The sequence below is a fragment of the Paramisgurnus dabryanus genome, chromosome 8 (genome assembly GCF_030506205.2).
Source record: "Paramisgurnus dabryanus chromosome 8, PD_genome_1.1, whole genome shotgun sequence".
In the NCBI taxonomy this organism is placed as follows: Eukaryota; Metazoa; Chordata; class Actinopteri; order Cypriniformes; family Cobitidae; genus Paramisgurnus; species Paramisgurnus dabryanus.
In genome coordinates this window covers 19,812,373-19,840,362 of record NC_133344.1, presented here as the reverse complement: position 1 = coordinate 19,840,362, position 27,990 = coordinate 19,812,373, and the positions used below count along the sequence as shown (strand labels likewise).

Here is a 27,990-nt window from a genome sequence, read left to right as displayed (position 1 = left end):
AGTTTAAAGCGTACTACCTAGTTCTAACACTAGATGTCAGTCTTGAGTGTCTAACACTTCTCCTTCTCCTTTACTTTAAGCCTGACTTCCGCTTTCTTTGTTTGTTGGGCGAAATATCGCCATCTGGTGGGGAAAGTTCGTTTGGCCCTCTCATAAACTCTTTTGGGAAGTGTATGACAGGAGTCAAACTTGGAATTTTGACCTTACTTCAATAACTAGGTTATTCTACTACTTTGTAGTTTTATTTCCTACATATTGAAGGTTATGGTCTTAAATGATAAATAATAATTAATATTGCTGTGGCTTTATTAATTTATTATTTCTTTATTTAATTTTTATTTTATTTTGATTTATTTTATTTTATTTCATTTTTGCTGTTTTCTCTCGCTCCTTACTTTCCTGTTCTCTTTTCTATTGTAGAGATTGTATTTTAATTAAGTTTAAATTTAAATTTAATGCAGTTTGATTTATTTTAAATTTTAATTGAATCAATTCTTTACTGTGAATAGAATTCAGCCCCATAAGTCCCATTCTCAGTGAATTCATTTATGTTTTAACTGGTGCAATAGGATAAGCCCCTGTGCATCTCTTTAAAGCTAACACTTGATAGATGAATCAGGACTTCGCCAGCGGTGAGTTCTACAAGAGACCGGTCCCGTGGAACTGACTCGAGTGTGTACAGTCGGGGTGCTGCGGTAGCTCCCTCCTTTAGCACCTTAGGCAGCAAGACACAGTGCGACCTCTGCCACCGGGCACTCCAATCGCTAACCGTGCCAGCTGACACACAAAGCCCTAGCGGCAGTGCCAGTTGGTGGGTGACACCTTTGAGTGCGGCCTGGCGGTGTGAAGGGCGTGACTGTTGAGCGGTCGAGGTGGGGAGGGCAGAAGGCCCGGCACTCTTGGCTGCGTGCTCAGGGAAGCGCCTTGTCTCTGTGTTCCACCCTGGGTTGTCTTAAATAGTCAACAGGTGTTAGTGTAAAAGAGATGCATTTTTCTCCCCTCTGTAGCCACTAGAGGCACCAGATCCCTCTCACGTTGGGTCTAGCCCAGCCACTCTAGCTAAGCCACTCCCCTAGCTCGCATGACTCCATAGTGCCCTCTCCCTGTAAGGCCCTGTCATCAAATCTAGGGTAGAGAACCTGCTAAGCTGAAACAGGAAACCCCTTTTCCACCTCCTATCCTCTTCATTTTCCCAGCCTTAGGACTTAGTCTGTTGGCTGTCTCAATTCCCATTTTCAGATTATTTTTATTTTTATTATTATTATTTTAATTGTTTTTTTTTTATTATTTATTTGTTTATTTTTCCTCTCTTTTCCGTTCCTATTTCATTTCCAGCAACCTACCCTCTCCTCATTCTTTATTTTATTTTGTTTTAGTTTATTTCTATCATTATAATTAATTAATTTTAATTATTTTGATTCACTTTATTTTTGGGCTGAAAGAGCAAAACTGCACAAACCATTAGGAGAATTCATTAGTAATACGCTCGATTAACCAAATGTCCAAGGCGACCTATAGGTTTTAACAAAGCGACAAATTACTAGAATTTTTCCCTTATTTCCCCACACTGATTATCTGTGCCGCTGGAGAAAGGCCCTGATAATAAGCTCATAGCCCACATATATATATATATATATTTTTTTTATTGCCGTAGCTCACTGAACTGTGCGGACTCGCATTGGCTCTTTGTGTTTTCTCTTCTATCAGTGTGTCAACATGTCCAGATCACCAAGCCCTGTCAACCACTGGGACCAGCTAGAGGCCTGGCTCAGCGCTGTGACATCTGAACTCCTGCCCAACCTCGCCAATGAACTGCAACACCTGGAAAGAGAGCAACTCGACGGCACCCTGGATAAACTCATAGCCCACGACCCAACGAGGAGCTACAGTCACAAGGAAATAGCCAGGATCACAGGTGCCATCGCTCACAACCTCATCATCCAGCTAAAACTGGGCGAAAGGAACAACGCCCAACTGGAACAGGATGCAGCAGCTCTACGGCTCCAAATGGCAGAGGCCCGGAGGAATCAAGAGGACACGCAGAATCGTCTAGATCAGCTGACACAGGGATTAGAGGATCAACAACCATCAACAGAGGAGGAGCACAGGAGGCTAAAGGACGAGATTGGACAACTCCAAGAGGCCTTGTCAAAACTCCGCACAGACACAGAGCACAAGGAGCAACAGGAGAAGACAGCCAGAGAAGAGCTGTCTGGAAAGCTCCAGCAGGCTGAACATCTTCTGGTGAGAGCAAAGGCAGAACTGAAGGAACGTGATGCCAAGCTGAAGGCCTGTGAGAATCACCTGCGAGCGGCTCGAGATGAAGGTCAAGCTCTGGCTCAACAACGAGACCAGGCTAGGGACGACCTTGACTCTGCCCAAAGAGAACTTATTTATGCATATAAACTGCAAGCTGAACAAGTAAAGGAAAAACCAACATTTCCTTTTCATTCAACCAGTGAGCCTGCAGCCCCCCACCAAAGCTTTCCTGTTGAAAAGGGGGGCGAGAGCCCACTGTTAAAGACATCAGCCAGCATCCCAGAACCTCTCACTACCACAAAGGGGTGGGGACAAACCAATTTCCCGAGGTCACCTGCAGACATGCCCGGCGTGGCACCTAAAGACCTCGACAAACTGGCTAGAAATATCCCAACATTTACCCCAAACCCTGCAGGTGGCCATGACATCCACGCTTACCTGCAGGACATTGACTTTTATGTGCAAACGCTGCCGAATGTAACCACAAGAGACAAACTGTATCTGCTACGGATCACTTCCAGTCGTGAGGTGAGGAGTTTCCTTGACCGGCAGTCAGAAAACGTCAAGATGGATTACGAGCAGCTGCAAAAGGCCTTAATAGAAGAGTTTTCGGATCCAGAGTCAGAACAAGGACTAGTTATGGCAATGGATCTCAAACAGAGCAGAAACGAAACTCCACAGGCCTACTACAACAGACTCAGGCGAGCTTACTTCGGCTCACGGAATGAGCCTGAAATGGAGGAGGACTTCAACTTCAGGACCCTTTTCCTTCGAAATCTTCACTTCACAGTGAGCCAACACTTAGGGGTTATGGCCTGCCCTCGCACGATGACAACCAGGCAGCTGCGAGACTTGACCCATAAAGCTTATGGTAAACAAAGAGCGGCCTCTGAAAAGACTGTTAAAAACCCTGCCATTCTCCCTGTCTCTGAACTGTACCCTGAACTACCACTGGAGGGCGCACGACAGCGCCACAGTGAAAGACCTTCCAACAGAGGGTCAAGAGACTTTACAGCCAGCCAGGAATGGTACGGCCATGAAGGGGCTCGTCCCAAGCACCAAATGGGACGCGCCGAGAGGTCATGGAGCCGGCCAAACTCATCAGAAAACCAGAAGAGTGGTGGCTCTTGGGAACCTGGCCGACGACCTAGAGGTAACCGTCCTGCACCTGGCAGATCAAATAATGTGGACAGTTCAAACAGCCAACAGAGAGACCAGTCTCGATACCCATCGAGCAAAGCTAAGTCTGAGCTACCCCAGAAACAGAGTGACACAGACACGTCTGAATCAGCAGAGATCCTGAGAATATTGAAGGAGTTAAAAAAAAAAAAACCCCACAAGGAGGACCAGAAAGACAAACCCGACTCCTTATGACTAGCAGCAGTGAGAGACAATCACCACACAGAACACCCTCCTACTGTGAACGACACCCAAGTTTCGGCAACTCAGCAACTCACTTCAGAGCCTGTCATCCCACAAACAACATCTCAGACACCCACCAACCAAAGCCTGCAAGTACCAGAAAGTGCTGTGTTAATTGTCTGCCTCCCTACAGAGTCACAGGAAACCAGCCTTACCTGCCTTCCCATTAATGCAACAGCCCCAGTACCAAGCCTCCTGGGAAACCTGATTGAAAGAGGAGTAGCCAAAAAGCTATACCTATCCATCACCTTGGAAAAGGAGGTCGAGCTAGAAGCCCTCGTCGACACCGGAGCTGACCTAACGCTGATGTCATCCCAGCTTTTCACCAGACTCCAGAACAGAGCTAAGGCCCAAAATCTGACCCTTAAACCCCAAAGGTGTATGCTGAATGTGCAGTCTTACAGCCAGACTGAAGTTCAACTGCAACAGGTGATTCCCATCCACCTGACAATCGGTCCTATGAGCATCATACACCCTGTGTACATCTCACCAATGGACTCATATCCTCTCCTCATAGGCAAAGACCTGCTAGACCGCTTTGAACCCTTAATGGACTTTAAACAGTTAAAAATTTGGGCTCAAGTGCGAGAACCTTTACCTTTTCAATCAGCCAGATCATCTGAGGTAAACTGCCAGGTCACACAGGTCATGGACGACCCCCCAGCCAGCCGCGGGAACTTCGTCTCATACCGAAACTCCAAAAGTTCACTGCTCTGCAATCTGCATCCAGCCAAAGACTCAGAGCCATATGGCCCTCATGTCACACCAGGTATTCAGCTGAATGACATAATGTCAACAAACACCATACTGGCCCTTTGGGCAGACAACTCAGCTATCAGTCTCACACTGTTTAATGCACTCACCGAGATGACACCAGATATTCCATTTGATGCCAAGCTCACCCGATTCCCATTGAACTCTGACCTGTCAACCATGGTGATTGCCAAGGGCATCTGCGCGCTGAACCTGAAATGGAACAGCCGGTGTTTAACCCACTACTTCCTGGTTCTCCAAGACCCTCCACACGACGTCTACATTGGAGCAGACATCCTGGTTCGTCTCAAAGCTCATGTCGACACAATCAATGAAGTGATATGGGCCCCATTGACCTCACAACCCCCTGGGGGCCCTATCAAGCGTGAGAACCTCCAATCAGGCCAGACCATACCAGAGGTCTGCACCATGGTGAGTGAACAAGAGACTGTAATACCTGCTTTCACAAAAGGGGTCACTGTTCGTCTCAACATACGACGTGACCAAACCCTTAACCACACATTGGGTTTCTTCCAGCCTTCAACTGAATGCATCGAACTTGGACTTTCATTAGAAGCCACACCCCTTGTTGAAGTGACATCTCGTGCAGTATACATCCTGTTTAACAACTGCATGGCTACAGACATCAGAATTCCTAGAGCCTTTCGGCTAGGATGGCTAATCAGCCAGAACTTTCATGATTTCGAGCTCACTGTGCCAGTCATAGGTCCCATCCCACCATCACTAATACCAGATGACAGTACGGACAGCACCGTGCTTACATCACCATTCAAGCTCATCGCCATCACCTCTGTCATGCCGGAAGATAAAGAACAGGTGTGCAGGACGGAAATGTCTGAACACCACATCTCAGTATGCACATTCACTGCCAGCCCTGACACAGATCAGGAAACCGCCTTTGAAACTGTCAGCTGCACAAACGACATGTCACCAGAGGAGCCATACCCAGGATTTGAGGCACAAGTTCAGCAAATTTTAAAAGATGCAGATGCCATGCAGGATGAAATGGATCGTCAGAAACTACGCCAACTCCTGTACAAGTACAAAGCATCGTTTGCAAAAGACTCTATAGACTGTGGCCTCACCAATATCCACACGGTGCGTATCCCCACACACCCAAATGCTCCCCCCACCTTTGTCAAGCAATATAAGATCCCCATTGCTTCACACGAGCCAGTACAGGAGATCATCGACTCCATGCTGGAAAAAGGTGTCATCCGTCCCTGCAACAGCACCTATTCATCACCCATCTGGCCTGTCCTCAAACCAAACGGCAAGTGGCGACCAACCATCGACTACAGGAAGCTGAACACACAGGTACCGCTGTCACGATGGCCAATGACTCAGTTAGAGCAAGAAATTCCGAGAATTAGAGGAGCAACCATCTTCTCCACTCTTGATGTGGCTTCGGGATTTTGGACAATACCGGTGCACCCTGAAGATCAACACAAGCTGGCCTTCACCTTTGGCAATAGACAATATACCTTCACGAGGTGCCCGTTTGGTTATGCCAACTCTCCAGCTGAATTCAACATCTTCTTAAACAAAGCATGCCCAGATGCCAGGGTCAGAGGTAACCTCATCTATGTGGATGACATTCTGATGAAAAGCACGAATGCGAACGAGCATCTTAAAGAAATAGACCACGTCTTGCAGCAGCTAACAGCGGCAGGTGCCAAAATTGCTCTCCACAAAGGACAATGGTGCAAAAACAAGGTAAACTATGTAGGCCTACTCATAGGGTCACAAGGCATCGAACCCCAGTCCAACCGTATCCAGGCTATCCAAAACATCAAAGCACCTAACAACATCTCAGAACTGAGAAGCTTTCTGGGCGTGTGCAACTACTCACGGCAGTTCATCGAGAACTACTCAGACATCGCACGGCCCCTGACTTCCCTTCTGAAGAAGGACAGCCCATTCACATGGACAAATGCCCAAGAGGATGCCATGACAGAACTAAAAAAGCATCTGTGCTCAGCACCATGTCTAGCCTACCCTGACCCAAAGAAAGAGTTCTACCTCGAAGCTGGATTCTCAAAACACTGCCTCAGTGCTGGTCTGTACCAGAAACACGACCAGGACAAAAGGGTAGTCGCTTATGCCAGCAAAACTCTCCTTCCACCAGAGATCAAATATACAGACTGTGAAAAAGCACTACTCTGCACAGTGTGGGCTGTACAGCGATTCTCCAACTATATTGGAGCACAGAAGGTGATAATTGAAACCTGCCACCAGCCCGTATCATTTCTCAACAGCCAACGCATCCGTGATGGCATGGTAACCAATGCACGCATAGCCACATGGCTGATGGCTCTCCAAGGACGCAATGTTGAGGCAAGATACGCACAAAACCACAAGTCTGCATTGGGAGATGGACTTGCTGCATGTCAAAACTGCTCCAACGACACACCAACCACCGTGCTAGAGACAGAACAACTGCCGATGCAACAGCCCACCTGCCACAGGTACTTTGAAGACAGCGTCTGCCAGGGCATGCCAACTGCCTACGTCGATGGATGCTCCTACAACCACGAAGGTACGCTAAAGGCAGGAGCAGGTATTCTGTGGGTGGACGACAAACCCTGCACACCCCAGAATTTCAACTTGGGCCCCCAGTCGTCTCAATATGCAGAAGTGGCAGCTATCCTAATCACCCTCCAGACTGCAGCAGCCCACAACATCACAGAACTCCTCATCTGCACAGACTCAAACTATGCCAGATTGAGTTTCACGTGCCATCTCTCTGGGTGGAAAGAGAATGGATACAAAACATCTAACAACAAACCAGTCAAGCACCAGCACCTGTTCCAAGCCTGTGATGCCATCACCACGGAGCACGACATGCTTGTCTACTGGAAGAAGGTAAAAGGTCACTCGAAACAGCCCGGCCAAGATAAAGACCTTAATGACCAAACAGATGCCCTCGCCAAAACTGGCGCGCTACAGGGCAAACCATGGTCGCCCCCAACCGACCCACCCAAACCAACTGTGTTTGCAGTAACTCGTGGCCAACGAACAGCCGCCACAACAGTGCCAGTCACACAGCCACTTACACTGGCCCCACAAATCACCAACAATGACATAGCTGCACTACAAGCCTCTGACACCGCTATACAAGCTATGTTAAACCACCTCTCAGACCCCTCCACCTACCCTATCACAAACTCTGACCTGTCTGCTGCTCCAACCCTCAAACGTCTAAACAATATCAAGCACCTGCTGAGTATACAACAAGACATCCTCTGGTATGTCCCTGATGACTGCACTACACCTAAGCTTGTGGTTCCTCAGGGTCATAGGGGGGTCCTACTGATGTATGCGCATGACACAGCATGTGCCGGTCACCACGGCACAAAAGCCACGTATGAAACACTGAAACAGGTGGCATACTGGCCTGGAATGCAGCAGGATGTAGCAGAATACATCAAGGGATGTCTGGTTTGCTGTCAGTTCCAACCGGCTAACCCAAACCACAGAGCACCACTGCAAAAAAAAGGTGTCAACTTCCCATGGTCAGACCTCCAGATAGACTGGGTTGGACCATTACCCAGGTCGACGAGGGGCAACAAATACTTTCTCACGGTCGTCTGCCAATTCACAAAGTGGGTAGAATGCCTTCCAGCACCCAATGACACGGCCCAGACCACAGCATACCTCCTCATGAATCACATTTTCTCCAGGTTTGGACTGCCACTGAAAGTCAACTCAGACAGAGGCACCCATTTCACAGCCGAAATTATGCAGGATGTTTGGAAACTCTTGGGCGTACACGCCCAACTTCACATAAGCCATCATCCCATTTCATCTGGCCAAGTGGAAAGATCCAACCGAACGGTGGTCAGCATGCTGAAAAAGTATGTATCGGCAAACCAAAAAGATTGGGATGTGAAACTCCCCCTTGTGCTTATGGCCATCAGGTCGACCCCGAATGAATCCACAGGTGTTTCTCCCTTCGAATTGATGACCGGGCGGCAGATGACCCTACCATTGCACCTGCTGTACCAGCCAGGAGACTCAAATCTCATCACAGCATACACCACTCACCAATATCTGGATGAACTCCACCGGCATTTGGGAACGACCTTCGCTTTCGCCCAGCAACACCTCCAGAAGAGCGCTGAGGGCCAGAAGGCCTACTATGACCGGAAGTCATCACAGAAGGAGCTGGACATTGGTGACAAAGTCTGGTACTACAGTTTCGCCCAGCCAGTTCAGACAGCTCACCGTCGGCTGTCAAAGAAATTTCTGCCACACTGGACAGGACCTCATGAGATCGTGGACAAACTCTCCCCCGTTGCATACCGGATCAAGATGGGCAGAAATCAGAAGGAACCAATTTTCAGATGGGTCCACCGTAACCAAATAAAGAGACACTCAACGCTGTGGCATGACAGTAGAGGGGGGACTAGTACCAACTAGACCAAACCGCCTCTCTACTGCCTCACCACTAAACAAACAGCTGCATCTTGCATCAAACCTGCGCATGTGCAGCCTCACTAAAGACATTCATTATCTCTGCCCCAGCAAACCTTTCCTTCGGGACAACACTGACGGCATCTGTGGGCTGCGGCCCATGAAGATTGACTCTCGTTGTCCTGCCTCAGCTAAACCACGAGCCGAGGTCACTAACACCCAAGCAGAAATCGTAGGTGACCGATGGCTGGTCAACACCCCAGCCAGCACAGCCATTTTGACCTACGACCAACACGACACAGTCACCCGCATCAGTCTACCAAACCAGACGATATGGATTCAAGTTCCAAAGGATGCGATTCTTCACATCGATGAACTCGCACTCTATCACCTTCCCAGTGAGGAGTACCACACCGAACTGGAAATTTCAACTTTCTTCAGGGACCACAACTTCACTTTAGACCCTGAACTGGAGATGAGGATTGCAGAAGGGGGGACCCAACTAATTGATGTCACGCCCATCGACACTGCCCTCCAGGCACTTGCTCGGATGCCAGCTATGCACAGCCTCCCTGTTGTCCGAGCCTGGACCGCCGCTGACACGGTACTGTGCCTCTCCACAGGAGTAGGATATGCCCTTACTCTTGGCCTCGCTTTCATCCTGTACCGAAGAGTCAGCGGGATGCAGGAAACAGTGAACAAGTGCACAGCTGCCCTCCCTCGAGCCTTCAAGCGGAACCGTGGGAAGCAAGACACACAAGCCGAGCAAGAGCCCAACCTCATCGAAATCACCCCTCTGCAGGAACGCAGAAGCACTGCAGAAAATTAAGATACACCTGCCATCCAGACCAAATGACCTGTCCAACCATCGCCTATTGAACCATCGCCCACCAAAGTCTCTCAAGACCCTGGTGGCCATGAAGGGGGGATATGTAGCAAATGGCTCGGAGTCAGATTGGGGCCATTTGGCATCTGGATTTCAACAGCCCTAAAATTGTGATAATTAGATAACCCTGTCTCCTCTATCACCTATCAAGGCTGTAAAGTGGGCGACAATTAAAACAAATGCCGTCTTCAAAGGAAGTTCAAAGGAATTCCACCAGAGTCCACAGTCGCCAGAGACACAGCAGGGGGGGCACGGACTATATGTCTCTGATGAAACCACATTTAAAGATCACAATGAGCTGTTTAAATGTGTATATATTTTATATCCCTTTACTGCATGATCGTGTATGTGTGATGTAACTGTGTGTTAACACTCTAGTTAGATTTTGTTCACTGTAGCATGGTTCATATCTTAGGTATGAAATTATTATTCAACGTGATCTTAAACCCATGTCTTGTCTAGTATCAAATTAATCCACTCTTTATTTCCTAATCATTTCTATGTATCATATTACCATAAGCCGCATCAATGTCATTTAATATCGATTTGAAGAGTTATGGAAACAAACTTTTATCATTTGGCATTTACGCAAATGTGATGTCTGAAAGAACAAAGGCTTGTTTCCCGCGCGATCGAACACTTCGCACATTGGTCATTTCACCTAAAATGGGCTGGGCGCGTGAAAGGTCAAAACGGCCTATCGTCCAAGCCATCGTTGCTCAGTTGCTCAGTTGCTCAGTTGCTCAGCGCTCAGCGCTCAATCGCTCAATTCGCCAGCGCAGTTTGGAAACTCGCTGAGACTCACCCAGAGTCCCTCGGATTCATCATCTTTTCTCTGAGCCCTGTCCTACTCTTCGGGACAGTAATTTCCTGGCTTGCACTTTGCACTTCGAGTTCGGACAATTTACGCGGAACACTCCGCCATACGGAACAACCAAACGGACTTACGAGCACACCTGGATTATCTCTCTCTCTCTCTCTCTGCTCGCACCCGCGCGCACAAGAAACTTCGTATTACATCACAAAGAGCCAAATGCAAGTATTAACCTTGTTCTACTCGCTGATGTTTAAGCTTTACCCCTTATGAAAATTAAGGCGATCCTTAGAGATTTTCCGATGGTTTGTGCAGATGTTAAGCAATAGTGTTTTTGCCAATCTTTTACTCTCTCTCTAGCTTTTCAGTCTTTTCTTTCTCATCTATGTTTTATGTTATTGTATATGTGTATGTTTAGTTAGTCATTGTGTGTACTTCGTTTTGTAGTTAATAAACCGGTTTTGCATTTTCACAATTGAATTGTTTCTGTGTTCAATGCTCACGAAATTAAAGTCACTATTTCTGCCTTTTGATCCAGCTACACGCTGCGAGTAGCACTGTAGTAAGAAGGTTAATTTTAAAGGCCATGAAATTAACATTTCTTAGACGTTAATATACGATTATGGATATATGTCTTCGGTGGACGAACATATTAATTAATTGTTATTATTAATTCTGCTACGCCAGGTAAAACCTGATAAACTTGTATAATTAATTACAGTTAGTTATACATAATATTCCCTTTTGAGCTAAAATCTAAGATTCCCTTGGGAATCCCCGTAGTATTACAGTCGGAGGTTTATAGTGTTTCAAATAACTTTATTCCCCTCCTCCCGCTGAATCGCTACAATGTCAAGATCAAAATGTGCTCAGTGTCATGATCTTTAAAGCGCTACAACCAAACCCAGAAACAACTGAAAAGTAGCACATGCTATTACAACAGCAAGGCTTGGTTCAAAATGCAAAATCAATGCACACTACAGAGTAGCTAGTATTTGCAAATCATTCAAAATATTACTGCTACATTTATTAAAAAATAATTAGCATGTAAATACTACAGAATGCATAGCAATATAGCATTTATTAAAACAACATTTTTCCAAAGACTACTACATAATGTGGGAAAAATATACAAACAAGTAGTAACTTAAGGTAACATAATGTTACTCCACTGGTACCCCCTTTCAGTTTTAGTTCGCGTGAGTTTACAATAGGCGTGCACCGCTTCGGTGGAGGCCTACGAAGAGACACAGATACTGCAAAAGAAGAGAAAGTTTGATGGCCAAAAGGTTGACGCCTTTGGCAAACACATCATACAGAAACATGTGACAACTGCAAACTCTTGAATTAAAATCAGCTATGAGATTTCCCAGTACTTGTTTTGCTCGAGCACAATACATATTTCATGGTGACAAGGCCACCATTTTGAAAATTTAGGTTTATATTTAGAAAACATCCCAATTTACTCTATTCATTTGGTACATTAATATACATAGCGCTTGAGCAAATGTACATTTTAGTAACTATTTGCCGATTAAACATTCTGGTGTTGGTGGAGCAACTACAACGGTAGGTTTGCAGAGTTAATCTTCCCGTTTTGTCTAACTTTGTAAAGTGAGATGAAAGGGCTTCAGTGTGTAGGACAACTGCTGGCAATTAAAAAGTCCATTGTAAATACAGAGCATTACTGAATATCGCTCATCCATACATTGTTAAAAAATTTAGTTAAAACAACTTGTTTTTCAAGTAATTTCAACCTACTTTTTCAAGTTTTGAAACCTGTTATAAGTTCACATAACAAGTTAAAATAGTTTCATTTATTTCTTAAGTTAAAGTAACGTAAAACATATGTTGATTCTGACAAAAATGCTGCATTTTTTACTGTGTAATGAGAGGCAAAGTCATAAGGAAAATTCACACTGATCTGGCAACAAACACTGACATTATAAGCTAGCTGGGGAACAGTGGGTGTGCTGCAAAATATCTTTACACGCTTGAGTATAAAACAGCCTTTTATTTCCATATTCCCATACCCTGCTGTGCGGTTAGTTTTCACCCCTTACATTTAAAAAAAAAAAAAAAGGAGCGTTTTAGTTCAGACAAATGCAAATTTAAAGGACAAGTTCATTTTCTTAAAAAAATCCAGATAATTTACTCACCACCATGTCAACCAAAATGTTGATGTCTTTCTTTTAGTCGAGAAGAAGTTATGTATTTTGAGGAAAACATTACAGGATTTTTGTAATTTTAATGCAATTTAAAAGTGCAGTTTCAAAGGACTCTAAATGATCTCAAACGAGGCATAAGGGTCTTATCTAGCGAAACAATTTTAATTTTTGCAAGAAAAAAAAAGCACTTTTAAACCACAATTTCTCGTCTTCCTCCGGTTGTGTGACGCCCAGAGTAACCTCACGTAATACGTCATCACGTCAAGAGGTCAAGGATGACGTATGCGAAACTACGCCCCAGTGTTTACATGTTGTTGTTGTTGACGTTGTTGTATGCCGAATGATACTAATTAATGTCTGTGTGCCAGTTTATTGTTTAAAATGGTCCGCAAATGTGCGTTTCATACATGTAAAGCCAGGTGCACACTGTAAGATTTCAGCCAGGATTTAGCTGTCTGGGACAAATTTCGAAATCCTAAACGATTTTTGGAATCCCAGGCTAAAATCTACCGTCTTTGATCGCTAGTTTGACATGTTCACAGACAGCCGATTAATGACCGTTGCGATCAAAATTATCCTCCGACAAAATTCTGGCAGTGTCAGAAATTTTTAGATACAATCCTGCTGTGTGACATCTCCCTACGACAACCGGCAGCTCAATAACCAATAGAAGCACAGAACCCGATGACACAGTTAGTGCGGCGACAACAACAAATCAACGCAGACAAATGTAAAAAAGAACCAGGTAGACTGTACAGCAGGAGGAGAAACTTGTGGAGTTATGGAAACAATAAAGAGTGTTTGTACAACATGTCATCGCCACTGTACCATGATAGGATAAAAATGAAGCAGCCTGGAGAGAAATCGCGCTGGAAATTCAAATGCCAAGTACTCATCTCCTTCGTTTTGTCCTCTTTTTATGCTCGAGACAAGTCATGATTAAAATGAACAGTAGATGTTGTTTCGGTTTGTTAGCCTTCGCTTCAGCGTGTGTTTTCCCAGCCGTCGTCAATCGATGACGTAAAACTGCGGATGCGTTTGTTTGCGTCCGTCCGATTTTTAAAAGTCTTTAAACTCGTACAGTCTGACATTGATGGAAACTGAGATCATATAGTGTGACATGGACTTATTTACGATCTTAATCGCACAGTGTGGCAAGCAACAATCCTAAAAGACTATTTAAAATCGCACAGTGTATACCGGGCTTAACACATGACCTTTCGACTTCATTAATAAATTACTTGAGGTCGCGCTGGCTCATCATACAGAAGTTGAGGTTTCATTTAAAAGTGCATTTTTTTTATTTTTCTCACCATAAATCACAATCTTTCGCTAGATAAGACTCTTATACATCGTTTGGGATCATTTAGAGTCCTTTGAAACTGAAATTTTAAACTGCATTAAAGTGTTGGGATCCATTAAAATGAGAAAAATCCTGGAATGTTTTCCCCAAAAAACATAATTTCTTCTCGACTAAACATAGAAAGACATCAACATTTTGGACGACATGGTGGTGAGTAAAAGGAAATTGACTAATCCTTTAACATGTTTTTGTAATACAGGTGTTTCATGCAGATCAATCAAATCCCACACAACAAGTTCAACAGGATCAGTGTGAATTAGCCTATTGAAATAGACTTGACAATGTGAAAGATTTTGTTGCTAAAATTAACACAAAAAAAAAAAACATTCAAGGGTTAAATTTAATCCATAAGTAAACTACAACAGGTCTTGTTTCTGGTGTCTCTGTAAATGACACAAAAGCAAATGCTCAATTTGCACAACATTCCTAATTCGAATTTAACTTGAGTTTTTTTGCAAAGACGTTATCATCTGCAGGCAGTCTGCTGAAACACAAGCCCTTTCATTGCTCACACAAACCAACAATCCGTTCCCCCTTTGACTACTAACCCTACTACAAAAGTGTCTTTGCAGAGCTTTTGTCTAAGACGAACTGAACAGCGATCAAGCATCACCGCTCAAAAACATATGGGTGCCATGAGTTCAATTAACTAAGGCACTAAATAAGGGGTTCACTTTAAGAGGGTTTCTACTGGCTGGCTCGTGTAAACATACAGCATACACATGCTTACGGCCTTCTTAAACGGGACAGCATTAGATGGAAGAGAGGATAAATGTGATGGGAATTCTACTGAACAAAGATGGATAAGAGAAAAGCAGAAGAAGGGGGTCTCACTGCCCTATAAGCCAATTCTTTGGAGAGGAAGTGTGGTATAGGAAATAAGGACTGCGACAGCAGAGGTAGACAGACATGGAGCAAAACCTACGTACAGGACGCCCTTGCGGGCAGGAGGCATGGAAGCCCCTGGGGCGTGGGCACGGGCACATGAGCGTCCAACTGGGGGCCGCGATGGCAGCCGTGCCCCGCGTGGTCCGCACCGGCTGCTATGTCAGCGCGGCGCTTCCCTCAAAATGACTCAAACACAGAGCTTTGCCACCACCTGGGACAGGGAAAGCAAGACACTTATGGACACAAACAACCTTACACTTCAACCACTGCAGCCTGCTCATGGGAGAAGAATTAACTTGGAGCTGGGAACTGCTTTTGGGAACTTCTGGACTACTACTTTCCTTGCTGTGATGCCATAGGGGCACACACAGATTTTTGTATAGTTCTAGATACCAGTTTTTAATCTTGTATATTATTGCATATCATTCATGTAGACAATATTATTGTTTAACGTATGTGTAAGGTACTAAATAAAAAAACAGATCGTGTAGCCTTTTAGTTTGATGGATCTTTCTTTTACGCTGTTGTTAATGCTTTATAATACTGTATAGTATGGCTTCATAGTCACAAGGCGTATGCATTTCTATCATTGACATGCGCATAGTCACACAAATATTTTAACCCTTAAGCTACAGGCAGGGTTTGTACAAGCATGTTATGACACCGAGCATTAACATTCTTTTAGCACTAATTGATTGGTCCTAACAAACGCAGACATTAGCAAAAAGGATAATAAACAAGAATAGTAATAAATGAGAACTGAAAAACGTACCGCTTTGCCTGCGCCTACGGAGCAAAGGACAGAGGAATCGGGTGAAAAAGCACTGCAGTAGACCCAGTTTTGATGACCACGTAGTACTTTCATCATGTTACCTATTAAAAGCACAAACAATTAAACAAAATTAAAACACACAGTGACACCTTTATCATTATTTTTATTTTCTATTGTTGTGTATTTTTCCGGAACAGTACATTTGACCATTTATCTTAATCTGAACATTTACTTTAAACTCCGTTGATGCGCAAAAGAACGATAAAATAAATACACTTAAGCTAATTGCTAAATTCCCAAGGGTTCCCATTTTGAGAAGGGAAATTTTAGTGAAACTCTGGCAAACATTGCTTCTCGCTTTATTAAAATAAACACAACAAAAAACATTGTTGCAAATACACTGAGCTATGTTTGATTTCAAAGATAAAAATAAGATTAATGTGACCACTTTTTTTGTAGCAAGTTTATCCTGGTTGTTGTGCAAGAAAAGGAGGGAACATCAGAAAAAAACATTTAACTGGGCTTGGCATTAAATCGTTTTTCAACCCGTTTTTCTTTGTGCTGGAATGCTCGAGTGCGTGTGCCCATGCACGCTTCAAAAGAGTCAAATAAATCTCCAAGGAGATAAAAGGAAAATAAAGGAGGGCAATGACTTATGGGAATGTTTTGCAAGGGGGTACAAGCTGAACACACTGTAATAAAGCTTTAAACTATTTAAAAAAAAACACGCATCAAATACACTTTGCAAAAGGCAAATATGGTCCTCACCATCGTCTTTAAGGTCCCATACACGTAGAGTCTTGTCTCTTGAAGCAGAAACCAGAACTAAACTTCCATCTGGGGCAAACGTCAAATCTCGTACGATGTCTGTGTGGTCCATCAGGTTCAACAAAAACTTCCCTGTGTATGTAAAAACAACACAGAGGATAAATAAAGGTACGTAAAAACGGCCTGCTGCACAGTTTATTGCACAAAGTCCACAGTTCGCATTAATCGATTCAAATAGAGTCGGAGGTGAATCTGGATCAACATCCCACTGCATCTTGGCAGTACGTGTATATTGTATAGCTCAGTAGTACAACATTGTGTTAGCAGCGCAAAAAAAATCATTGTGTTTAAACCCAGGGAAAACACATACTGATAAAAACCGCATAGCTTGTTATGCACTGCAGTAGACCACTTCAATAAAAGCATCTGCCAAATGCATAAATGTAAATGTTCAAATAAAGACAGTTGCATGTACCAAATAACACCTTTCAATTTTAAACTAATATTTGGTTTCCTTAAACATCATTAGGTAGAAATAACAAGGGCACGTCCCATTATGGTGAATGACGTGTAAATAAACAAGAGTGACACACTGCAATCTTTTCTACACGAAGATAACTAAATAGCTTTAAGGTACAATACAACACAATGATAACAACATGCCAGGTTAATCCGCTTTACATCCCCTAATTTGTCCTATCTACATTCTTAACATCTATGCCAAGAAATGTGTTTGAGGCTTGAATAACAGGGCTTGTTCGCTAAGCCGTAAAATGAGGGTTGAGTGACAAGTCCTGTCATGATACTGTACATTAGACTGCTATCAGATTTCTTAGATGAATTCGGAAAGCAAAAATTATAGGCAAGTTGAGGATTTTAGGAGTCTTGCATCATCAAAAGGGGTCTGCCCAGTAAATTTATGGCACTGTGGGCTGAATTAGAAGGGAGGTGGAGTCATCCACCGAGCAAAACATCTCTAACCCCTTTAAACAACCAATGAAAGTGGCTGTACAGGACCAGCCCACCCATTAATATAATTTGCAGATTGTCAACAAATAATTATCTAACTAGACAGAACCATCTCCTTGTTGTGTAACACGCCCAACATAGCGATTAAGTTCGCAAACACAGGCTAACGCCATTAAGCAGTTGTGTTAAAAATACAGTAAAACTGGAGCCATGCTCCAGTGGAAACTCTTAAGAAAACATGCTCCAAAGGTGACTAAGTGTATACAAGACATTGACATAGACAACATAAGGGGCATTGCTATGAGGCAATAAAATGGGTGGAAAAAGCAGCGCTAAATATATAAGGTTCAACACCTTATATAACTAACTCTCTAGCACACACAACCTGCTTGGAAACTGAAAAACAGGAAGCAGGCGTGTTGAGGGAGGGGACATTAGCTGTAGGTTTTTTTTTACATTTTCTCAATGGCAGAGAACATTCTGGAAAGCAGCTGAAGGTTGTCCTTAACAGACGAACAATCTGGAATGAATGGCATAATACAGATATAACTCACCGAATAGCATGCATTATTCTCTCTGCCTGTTTTTATTTTTTACATTAAATTTCTCAAGTTTATGTAAAACAAGTGCAAAATTATTTCGCCTCTAAAAAGTGGACATGACAAAAATCATATTGCTGATTATTCGCGTTGATATTGTAGTTTTGAAATGTTTTATAACTTTATGTGAAGCAGCAGCATAAATAATTTAATGTAAATACTAGGACTGCCTAATGATTAGTCACGACTATTCGTTTGCAGAATAAAAGTTTTGTCAACAAATATCATTCATATATAAATACAAAGCAAATGTATGTATAATTTTAAGGAAAAAATATTGATATAATAAATACTTATATTTATATATGATATAATAAATTATATATAAATATACAAATGTTTATACACATGCAAACATTTCTTAAATGTATACATGCATGTGTGTGCATATTTTTTATATATATATATATATATATATATATATATAAAATTATAGACCCTTTTACTGTTTGTACACAATGATGACGTGGCAACGTATGCGCATGCATCTAGGCAATAGAGGTATGGCAAGAATCAGTGAAGCAACACAGACAGACATTATTTTAGTTGTTTAATTTAAGTTGACTATCAACTTTTTCAACACAGCTACCAGATCTGTGTACTATAGTGGTGTGGATAGAAGACGTTAGCAAAGTAGCCAGATACATATATTAGTATATTATATTAGTGCAATCAAATGCAACAACCAGACATTTTGATGCTGGGAAACCGTTTTAATAAACTTTCTGAGTTGCTAACACGTTAGAACCAATGGGGAATAACACCACTTCTGTTGCCTAAATGTGCACGCAGGCTATTTGATCACGGCATCTGTAAAAAAGTCTATTATACACATTACACACACATTTAATATGAAAACAAAAACGTTTATTCTGCAAACGATTATTTGCAACTAATCGTTAGGCAGCTCTAGTAAATAACAAATAATTATGGAGTTGGGTAGTTGGTAAAAAATTCAAAATGAATGGCTAAAGGACACGTTAGCTTCTCAATTTTTAAATTTCAGATACACCACAGTATTTGGTGCCCAAACACACAGAAATAAGCACAAATGGACAACTGTAAGTGAGGCTTTTAGCCTCAACATGAATAAAAAAAAAAATCCACCACCAATAATCTTTCATTAGCAAAACCCCAAAAAAGTAAGATTATGAAGCAAACCAGATTAGTGATCGATGTTCGACTCACCTGTATAGACATCCCAGATTTTGATGCGGCCGTTGTTGAGGCCAGTTGCCAGCAGTAGCTGGTCCTGTCCGAATCTGAAACGATGCCATTCGATATTAACGCAGCGGCTCTGTTTCTCAGGAACAGACGAGCCGAAGGCAATTCCCCATACGATGTCACCGCAATCGATAGTGTGCTCTCTGAGCTCACCTGGCACCAGACTGCCATCACTGTTCTGCCGGGAAAATCGACGGGGACCTCCGCTGCTCGGCCGATCTTCGTTCCTTACGGTACTGGATGAATGGACGACAATGAGTTTGTTATGGTGAAAAGCATTAAAAATGGTGGATTAAAAAATGATCAAGATAATTTTACTTTAATGTTACCTACTAGCAATATCAAATCTGCTGCAACCGGTGTATTTGGAAACCCTAACTAAACTCCATGCCTGCCTTAGAGGCAATTACCAGTGTTGCATCAACTCTGACCCATAAAACATTGCTTGCCCAGTTCTACTGCACGTGTTAAAACCAAGGACTTGTGAATGTCACAAAGTAAAACAACAAAATTATTCAGGTCTGATACTCTAGGGACTTGACAAACAGTGGGAATATAAAGCACGAGCAGCAGAAACACAAAAGACAGCCCCTGCCACGTGTGCACTAATGCTTTTAATAGCACAATGGCTTCTGTTCAGTTTTACCATTAAGTTCCAGAAGATTCCACCAAAGAGAGAACAAAGACTCAATCAGTATCAAGAAAAATATAATCTAGAAATGAATTACTGCCTTATTTCTCAATGAAATCTAAAGACTACATTAATGCAAAAGTGGAGTAAGCAAAACTTTTGAGTTTTTTGGTCTTTTACTCAGTTGTTTGATAGTTAGTTAAGCTTATATGGTGCCTTGTGTGTAAAACTAGTTATAAAGATACTATTCTATCAATTCTAAATCTGAAGATGACTTTATAATAATACCACTTTTCTCTTATGGACACAATAAGGAGAAACTGTTTTATTGACATCTCCTAAATAACTTCCTTGTTTAACATTACAACTCACGTCATAACCACTACTAGCGTGAGTATATCATAGTATATATATTATCGAATTTCAATTCTTTATTTTTCTTTTTTGGCTGAGACAAAAAATAAACTTAAAACAATAGGTTTCAGTATTTAAAAGAAGGCTCTTGCGATGAAGGCATGCAGCCAAAAGGCCATGCTGTAAACCTCATTATGAGGACTTCACATTCACAGTAGGACAATAACTGTTTTGGCAGGCCAGTGCACTGGACGGCTGCCTCCCTATCTACGGCGTAAGTTGAGATGATGACTGGCGACCTATGCGGGTTGACTGATAAGGGCCGAAACACTGGGCAGTACAGTGATGCATCGGTCGTGTGAAAGCCGATCCACAACACGCAAAGTGCGTTTTTTTATGAGACCATAAATCCACTGGCTGTACCGAAACAATTTTAAACATATCAGCAGAATGCATAGAGACTGAGGAGTATACTTACAAGTTGGTTAAGCATTTTTTCCATGGTACAAGTCTGACAATTTGATGCCCCTGAGACCATGCAAAGTAGGAACCATCAGGTGCAAAAGCTACAGTCCAAGTCTCCCGTCCGGACTTCTGGTCGAAGGGAGCAACAGGAGGTATAAGTTCCCCGATGAACTTAGCTTTACCTATTGTGACAGAAAAAAGGCAGATATCAATATTTGTGAGAAAAGAGAGGTTTAAAAAAATTAAATTTGGTTTACTTAGTTAATGACCTTTTAAAAAGTAAGAATTAATTTTAGACACAAATAGAGCACATGAAAACGTTGATAGGACAAGCATTAGTTTTTATAAAAATATTTTTGTGCCCAGAAAAAAATAAACAAACAAAACACGTGCTATCCAAATAAATACAACAGGTGCACTTTCATTGTTATTTTCTCCTGACTCGCTATCAGTTGTTTTCTCCTCTTTTCTTAAGATACTTATACAATTAACAAAATCAAGTTTGCACGGTGAATCATTGACCAAGTATAGTGACTCATTCAGAGGGGTCTGGTGAAACCGGCTGACGGTGGGGGAGGGTGCGGATGCGCGCGGGGCGTGAACGCGATAAGCTCGAACACAACACCACAAAAAAATCAAAATAAACGGCACATGTAGAACACGCGTTAAGTGTTTTTTGGTTGTATAAGCATCTAAAGTCGCCCTGACATGGGCTGATTTAAACACTGATGTACACTAAAACTAGTCATGGAGCCACGTATCACATTAGAAGCAAAACTCACCTATTTCATTTTCGTTGACAAAATCTGGAAAGCTTGCCATCTAAATCGAAGCGGGTATCTTAAACCGACGTCTCCTTGGTTAACGAAATAAAAATAAACAAACTGATTCGCCAAATTGAAAGGCAGCGCGCGATGAGAATCAGATGCTTGTGAATTCGTTCGCCTCACGTCGACTCGGTGCCTAAATTTACATATACAGCTCTTAAATACGACTGTTAGGAATCCTGGGTGTATTTTATGTAAGGTACGTACAAATGCGTTAAATAAAATGCGATTTAAACGACGAGAAAAGCAAAAAACGTAGATCGTCAAAACACGCTGCTCTCTGTTTCAACACACTCCGTTGTAAATGGCTTCGTGCATCCAACGACTCCAGCACACACGCCGATGGGCGGGTTACCTCAGCAACGTCATGAGGTTGCCACGGCGACTAAGAGCACGCCTCCCTGATTCGTGCACAGAGGTTTACGTTTGGCCTCTGATTGGCCGGTTATTCAAGAAAATGAATGGAATGAATTCGTGAAATACGTGCAGATAAGGAGTTCGACGATGGGCGTGTTTGCCTTCACGATTCGCGGCGCTGCGCAGACCGATCGGCGTCTGACACTTAAGTACCGCGAGAGAAATTTGAAGCTAACCTTTGGAATCGCTCTCGCGGTACTTTGATGTTATACACCGACCGGTCTGCGCAGCGCCCCATGAATGCAAACACGCACATCGTCCAACTCCTTATAAGCGCGTATATATATATAGTGAGGTTTTACTTGTATTGCACAAATTATAAAGTAAATTTGCACAAATTATTCAGAAGATAATAAAGGTTTTAATCGAATGCTTTTTATTATGAGGGAATTAATTTATTCATTTGACTGGATAATGATAAATACGAATATTTGTATATATTAGTAATTAAATATTAATTCATATTTTCTGTTGGCGCTGCTTATGCATGTTGAAATTGTGTAATTACATATGTGTAATGATGTAACATATATCCAGTATCTATAGAAAAAATGACATTCTTAAATGACAAATGCCTTTATATATTACATGTTACATCATTACACATATGTAATTACACAATTTCAACATGCATAAGCAGCGCCAACAGAAAATATGAATTAATATTTAATTACTAATAAATACAAATATTCGTATTTATCATTATCCAGTCAAATTAATAAATTAATTCCCTCATAATAAAAAAGCATTCGATTAAAACCTTTATTATCTTCTGAATAATTTGTGCAATACTTTTACATTTGCTAAAAATCTGCTTATTCAAGCTGAGCATGTGCAAGTAAAACCTGAAACAGTATTTGGAAGAAAGTTGTCAGATAACAATCTTATCAGTATTTCAGTTTTGACCTCTAGAAAAAATTTAGGTAAAGTCATGGCCAAGCCCATTTTAAGAAGTCATATGCCAAGTTTAAACTATTTTAAATGATCTGTTTATGACCCTAAATCTATTTTATATTATTAATGTTTACTTTGTATGTATATGTTACATCAGTACTTTGACATGTCACATTAATCTCTGTTTGGTATTTCAAAACACTCTGTCATAGATAGAGAATGCATGACAGGAATGCATTGTGTGCACTTATAGACATCTCTATTCTGCTTGTCTATTGTATTATTTTTTTTTAAAGTTGTTCCTGCAAATCCTTTTTAACAAAGTCATTAAGGTGATTAAGGTTTTGAAAAGAACTGTATTTCAGAAGGACCTGATTTCTAAAATGGTGTCTCGGGTCAACTACTCTCTCATTTCCAGATCTGTTATAAAATAGACGATGAGCCCTAACAGAAAAATGTACAGTATCATACAGAGATAAGTGTGTTTAAATTATGTTTTTGGCTCAGCGTTTTATTTAGTCTCTTTGTGATAACTAGACTAAGTGACCCTGGTTTAGTTAGGTAGGGTGTTGTGTCTGGACTCTTTCAAGTTCCAGGAATATCAATTGAAGTGAAGGGCATCCAACTAGTAGGTCTGCCCCATTTGATAAACCAATAATGGTAAATTATTCACCACAAAATTATGTCAGTTCACCTTAGTAAGAAATACAGAAGTCAGAATTAAACAAATTAGTTACAATTTAGAGGTTTAAAAACAATAAAGGGATTGTACTGACCTCTACTGGTTGCACGAGACTCTACACCAGACAACTTCCAAACCTTTTCAGGCCAAGGACCCCTTGGATAGAGAGGAGAAGCAGGGACCCAAAATGTATCAAATTTCGGACTGGATTTGTTTTTTATGATAGTTATAATATATAAAGTCACATGGTGTTAACATACCACATAACATTTAAAATTTATAGAATAGATTTTAAACTGGGAACTTTTGCTTTTCATTTAAATCAAGTTTTCAATTTTCATTATTAGTCCATTAATGCATTTAGTTTGATACCTGATAAAAAATGTTTTTAATAAAATTTAAACTATACTTGGATGACACCCAATGGGACCCCAGACCCCCCGTTGAACACCTATGCTTTATACAAGTTGTTTTTAAATTTTTTCAGCTTTTTTGTACGGTGCATCCTTTCGTGCACCCCATAAAAATTTGTGACATAAAACATTATAAAATTTGAATTAAACAAAACATTAAATTATACAATGTTTTGCTCTTGCTTAGTAGCCTTATTTTTCTGAGCTGTGATTTTATGATAAATTAATGGATTTAATAAAAAAGTCCAAACTAAGGCCCCCACGGCACCAGTTTGAGTACTCTGCTCTACACTACTTCAAAACAAGTATTTTTCATTCAATGCTTGTCATTGTTAGAAAAAAAAACTTAAAGGCAGACATAGTACAACAATTTTATTATTTATTTCAATAGCTATAAACATTTGGATTGTAAGAAAGTCCAGAACTTGAAAGAGTTTTGAATGAATATGAAACAGACACAACGGATGAGCAGACAAAGAGCCTCAGAAAATTTGTCAAGGGATAGAAAAAATAATGTTAAGATCAAATTCTTGTTTATAACATACAGTTGCTTCCCATCAATAAAGTAGAAATGGTACACTCATCCGGTCAAAATCAAATAATCTGGTTCACATATCTGACTCTCTGATCACAGAAATGCCATAGAGAGACCAAAGATGATAAAGGAGTACCTAATACATTTTGGTCAGCATACATATGGACATAAGCAAGAAAAATATTTTGGCTACACATACCAATCTTGAATCCATTTCATCAGCATGACGCAACAAAAGAAGGTGAATATTAGTTTATGACATTATTAATGCCTATAGAACTGCAGCTACCTGGTACTAAAATCTCTGCTGTTTATGTGCTTTTACCACAAAATAAAGTAAGAGCAAGTTCCCTGAGAGCATAAAACATGTTAACAAGAAAGAAGAAAAACTCAGTCGTACATCAGTCGACCTGTGTAAATCACAAGCAACCAGGTGCACGCTAGGAACACAACCTCTATACAGAATAACTGTATGCATTATGACTAATCCTACAATGACTTTCCTCAGCAAAACAATTCATTTTTTATTTACATCATTCACTAAACAGATCAGAGACTTGCTTCACTGTGCCATCCTTAAAATCAAACAAATCATAAATCATAATGGCTTTTAAAACTTCACAGCACACGTAATGCCACATAATGTATCTAGTATCTACATAATAAATGAAGTAAACGTCAATTACTTATTTAGGAACAAACACATATAGTGCTTTGAAAAACATGACGATTTCATAGAAAGCGGCAAGCGCTCATTTATCAGTAACATTAAGATCAACGCTATGGCTTTGTATCGGGACCGTAGTGAAATAAACACATGATCAAATACTGCGACTTTGTGACTTGTTAAACAAACAAACAAACGCTTATCTGCTGAACCATCTTCTGACGTACATCATACAAACACGTCATTGACGTCCTCCAAAGTGCTACGTACACAATCAATACTGGGATGCAACATAGAAAAGTCCACGATGGCACATTCTTATTGGTGGATAGACTTCTGATCTTATGTCACGGGACGTAGTGGAAGCACAGCGTTAGGGTAAATCATTCAGTGCAAATCCCGAAAGAACAAACCACACAGCAGCTTTTGGTTGGTTCAAAGACAGCATCATTCAAATTGTTCTAAGCTCGTTCTTTAACATCACAAAAATGCTTACACTTTATGAAATATAACTTTAAAAGGATGTTCAGATGACATCTACTGGTACATACAATCTATCCACTTAAAAAATGTATAATATTTTATGAAACGGGTATGGCAGTGCAACAATGAGAAGGCTAACTCATTTGGCGATTTGCCTCTCTGGTGTAAAAATGACTGAAATTGCATTTTGGCCTTGATAGATGTGTATTACACAGACAATGTGCACTGCCTTACCTGGGTACCAACTGTATGAAAAAGGCTTTGAAGTAATGTTGGATCTGTTATTTAACTGTATACACAAATGGAAACGGACTTATCAGCACCCTTAATTCAAATCTAGACTGAATGGAGACTTGAACAATAGTGTTTCTTATCTTAAAGCAAAGATAAGAAAAGTAAGTGTTTTGTCAGAACGAAAGTTAGTAATGTCTTTGATGTTTAATGTGCAGATTAGAATAGCGGCCCATTAGGATGTCAGGAAATACCAATGTGTTGAAACATCTGACCATTATGACCCAAATGGTTAGACTTTTAGAAAATTCTATGTCAGGATTTCCCCAAATCATATATGGAGACGTATATCTATAACAAATGAAATGAATTTTAGCTGTTTAGGATTCATGGGAAAACAAACAAAAGTTTTTCAAATCAGTACTATATCTGTTTTGTTTTATATACGAAAATCAAGTATTAACAAACAATAACAATACGATAATTATAATAGTGATCAAATGCAGGTAACAATAACTGCAGGCTCGCAAAAGGCTGGTACAACACGATCATATAGTCCTTTCTCAGCCTGTCTGAGGGAGTCTGCTTCTCCATTCTGGGTTTGCCCGGCACCAAATAGGGAGCTATCAGCCATGGGTCATTCTGAGGTCACCATGGAAACCCTAATTTCCCAAGAGGACAGAAACATCTGAAATTAAATAAGCAAAAGGTTAACACACAAGACTAAGCAAAGGATTGTACTAATGTGTTAACAGAATAAGAGGGTTACAAATATATGTGATCTAGTCTCTAAAATGCGATCTAAAGGCATTTTCTGGTGATTTACTGTTTTCTATATAAAATCATCCTACATAACGTAAAGAACATTCTGTGAAAATATAACCATGATATCTTGACTGAGTAAGTTCATGTCAAAGATTGAAATCAAACTTTGATGCTCCTTATCCCATTACTAGATTATGAGACTTCACATTTTATTTCTAAGATGACGTTAGTAGTAAAGTCGCCATGAAACGGTAGCGAATGTCTTATTTTCCCCGTGGTGACGTATATCCAAGTGAAAACGGCTTCTGAAATGAAATAAAGCAGGGCTGGATTTGAATTCGTCCATCGAGAACTGATGTATGACTTAAAGTTGGGTCGTTTTGCTAATTGATAATCGCTGCAATCTTTTCCCGGACCCTGTCCACCTGCCATAACATATTTATTTTATTTTATTTTATTAGGATCCCCATTAGCTGATGCAACAAATGCATCCACTACTCTTCCTGGGGTCCACACATAACACATAACTCACATAACAATACACAATCCTTTTATCCAATCCTACACCAAAAACAAATTCTCATAAAATACAAATCACATATGCACATATACATGCAGACACATATACCTCTACATACACATACAATATACTCTATCTACCAATATAAGTTAACATAAAAAATTGTTGTACTGCAAAGGGCTAACCGAGCAGCTCTGTTCTGAACCCTCTGTAGTTTCCCTATATTATTATTTGTAGTTCCTGACCAAACCACATGACCATATGACCGGAAGTAAAGAGATATCGTTTTGAGGAGGGTAGGAGATTTGTGTTTTTATTAAAGCAACACTAAAGACTTAATGCTCTTTGCTCCCCCTACAGGTTAGAAGCGTAATTGTTCATTAGCACTGTCGTACATACTGCAGCATAGCTGGCTCTGATTGGATTGTAGGTCTGCCGTAAAGCAAGTTTTTGTAGTTTTCACTCGAACTACAGGACCACTACCCGACGATTGGAAACTTCTTTAGTGCGGTTTTGGCCGATAAAGGGGTGCAAAGCGAATGTGAAAGTGCCATTCACCTTGTTTAGAGTGGATGAATCACTGAAACTTTTTTGGAAACGTTATTTTAAGATAAAAAAACTCTTTGGTGTTGCTTTAAGGCACATGAATTAAAAAAATAATTATGAAGCTCACAGATAAATCATTTGTAAAAAAAAAACAAAATTTTCCAAAACAAAATGACAGTTTTTCATTTTAATTTTGTGGCGACTTTAACTACCTTTGTGATGGGTTTAGAAAATAAAA

The 27,990-nt window shown here is 41.0% G+C and overlaps 2 protein-coding genes across 5 annotated transcripts in view; both read right to left on the bottom strand.

Annotated features, from left to right (window-relative positions):
- wsb1 (WD repeat and SOCS box containing 1) overlaps nt 1-21,920 on the bottom strand; it is a 28,720-nt gene extending 6,800 nt beyond the window's left edge. For 2 of the 3 annotated variants that reach the window (XM_065280873.1, XM_065280872.1), the window contains exons 1-5: nt 21,555-21,920; nt 20,786-20,954; nt 19,287-19,558; nt 16,531-16,662; nt 15,763-15,863 (exon numbers count right to left, since the gene is read on the bottom strand). In XM_065280873.1, the coding sequence (XP_065136945.1) occupies nt 15,763-15,863; nt 16,531-16,662; nt 19,287-19,558; nt 20,786-20,954; nt 21,555-21,594 (714 nt within the window). In that variant the 5' untranslated portion in view covers nt 21,595-21,920. The remainder of the gene's footprint in view (nt 1-15,762; nt 15,864-16,530; nt 16,663-19,286; nt 19,559-20,785; nt 20,955-21,554) is intronic. The other variant, XM_065280870.1, reaches the window with a different exon arrangement.
- Nucleotides 21,921-24,362: 2,442 nt separating this feature from the next.
- The window catches only part of cuedc1b (CUE domain containing 1b), a 36,241-nt gene continuing 32,613 nt past the window's right edge, over nt 24,363-27,990 (bottom strand). For both annotated transcript variants that reach the window (XM_065280868.2, XM_065280869.2), the window contains exon 11: nt 24,363-26,609. In XM_065280868.2, coding sequence (XP_065136940.1) covers nt 26,609 — 1 coding nt within the window. In that variant the 3' untranslated portion in view covers nt 24,363-26,608. The remainder of the gene's footprint in view (nt 26,610-27,990) is intronic.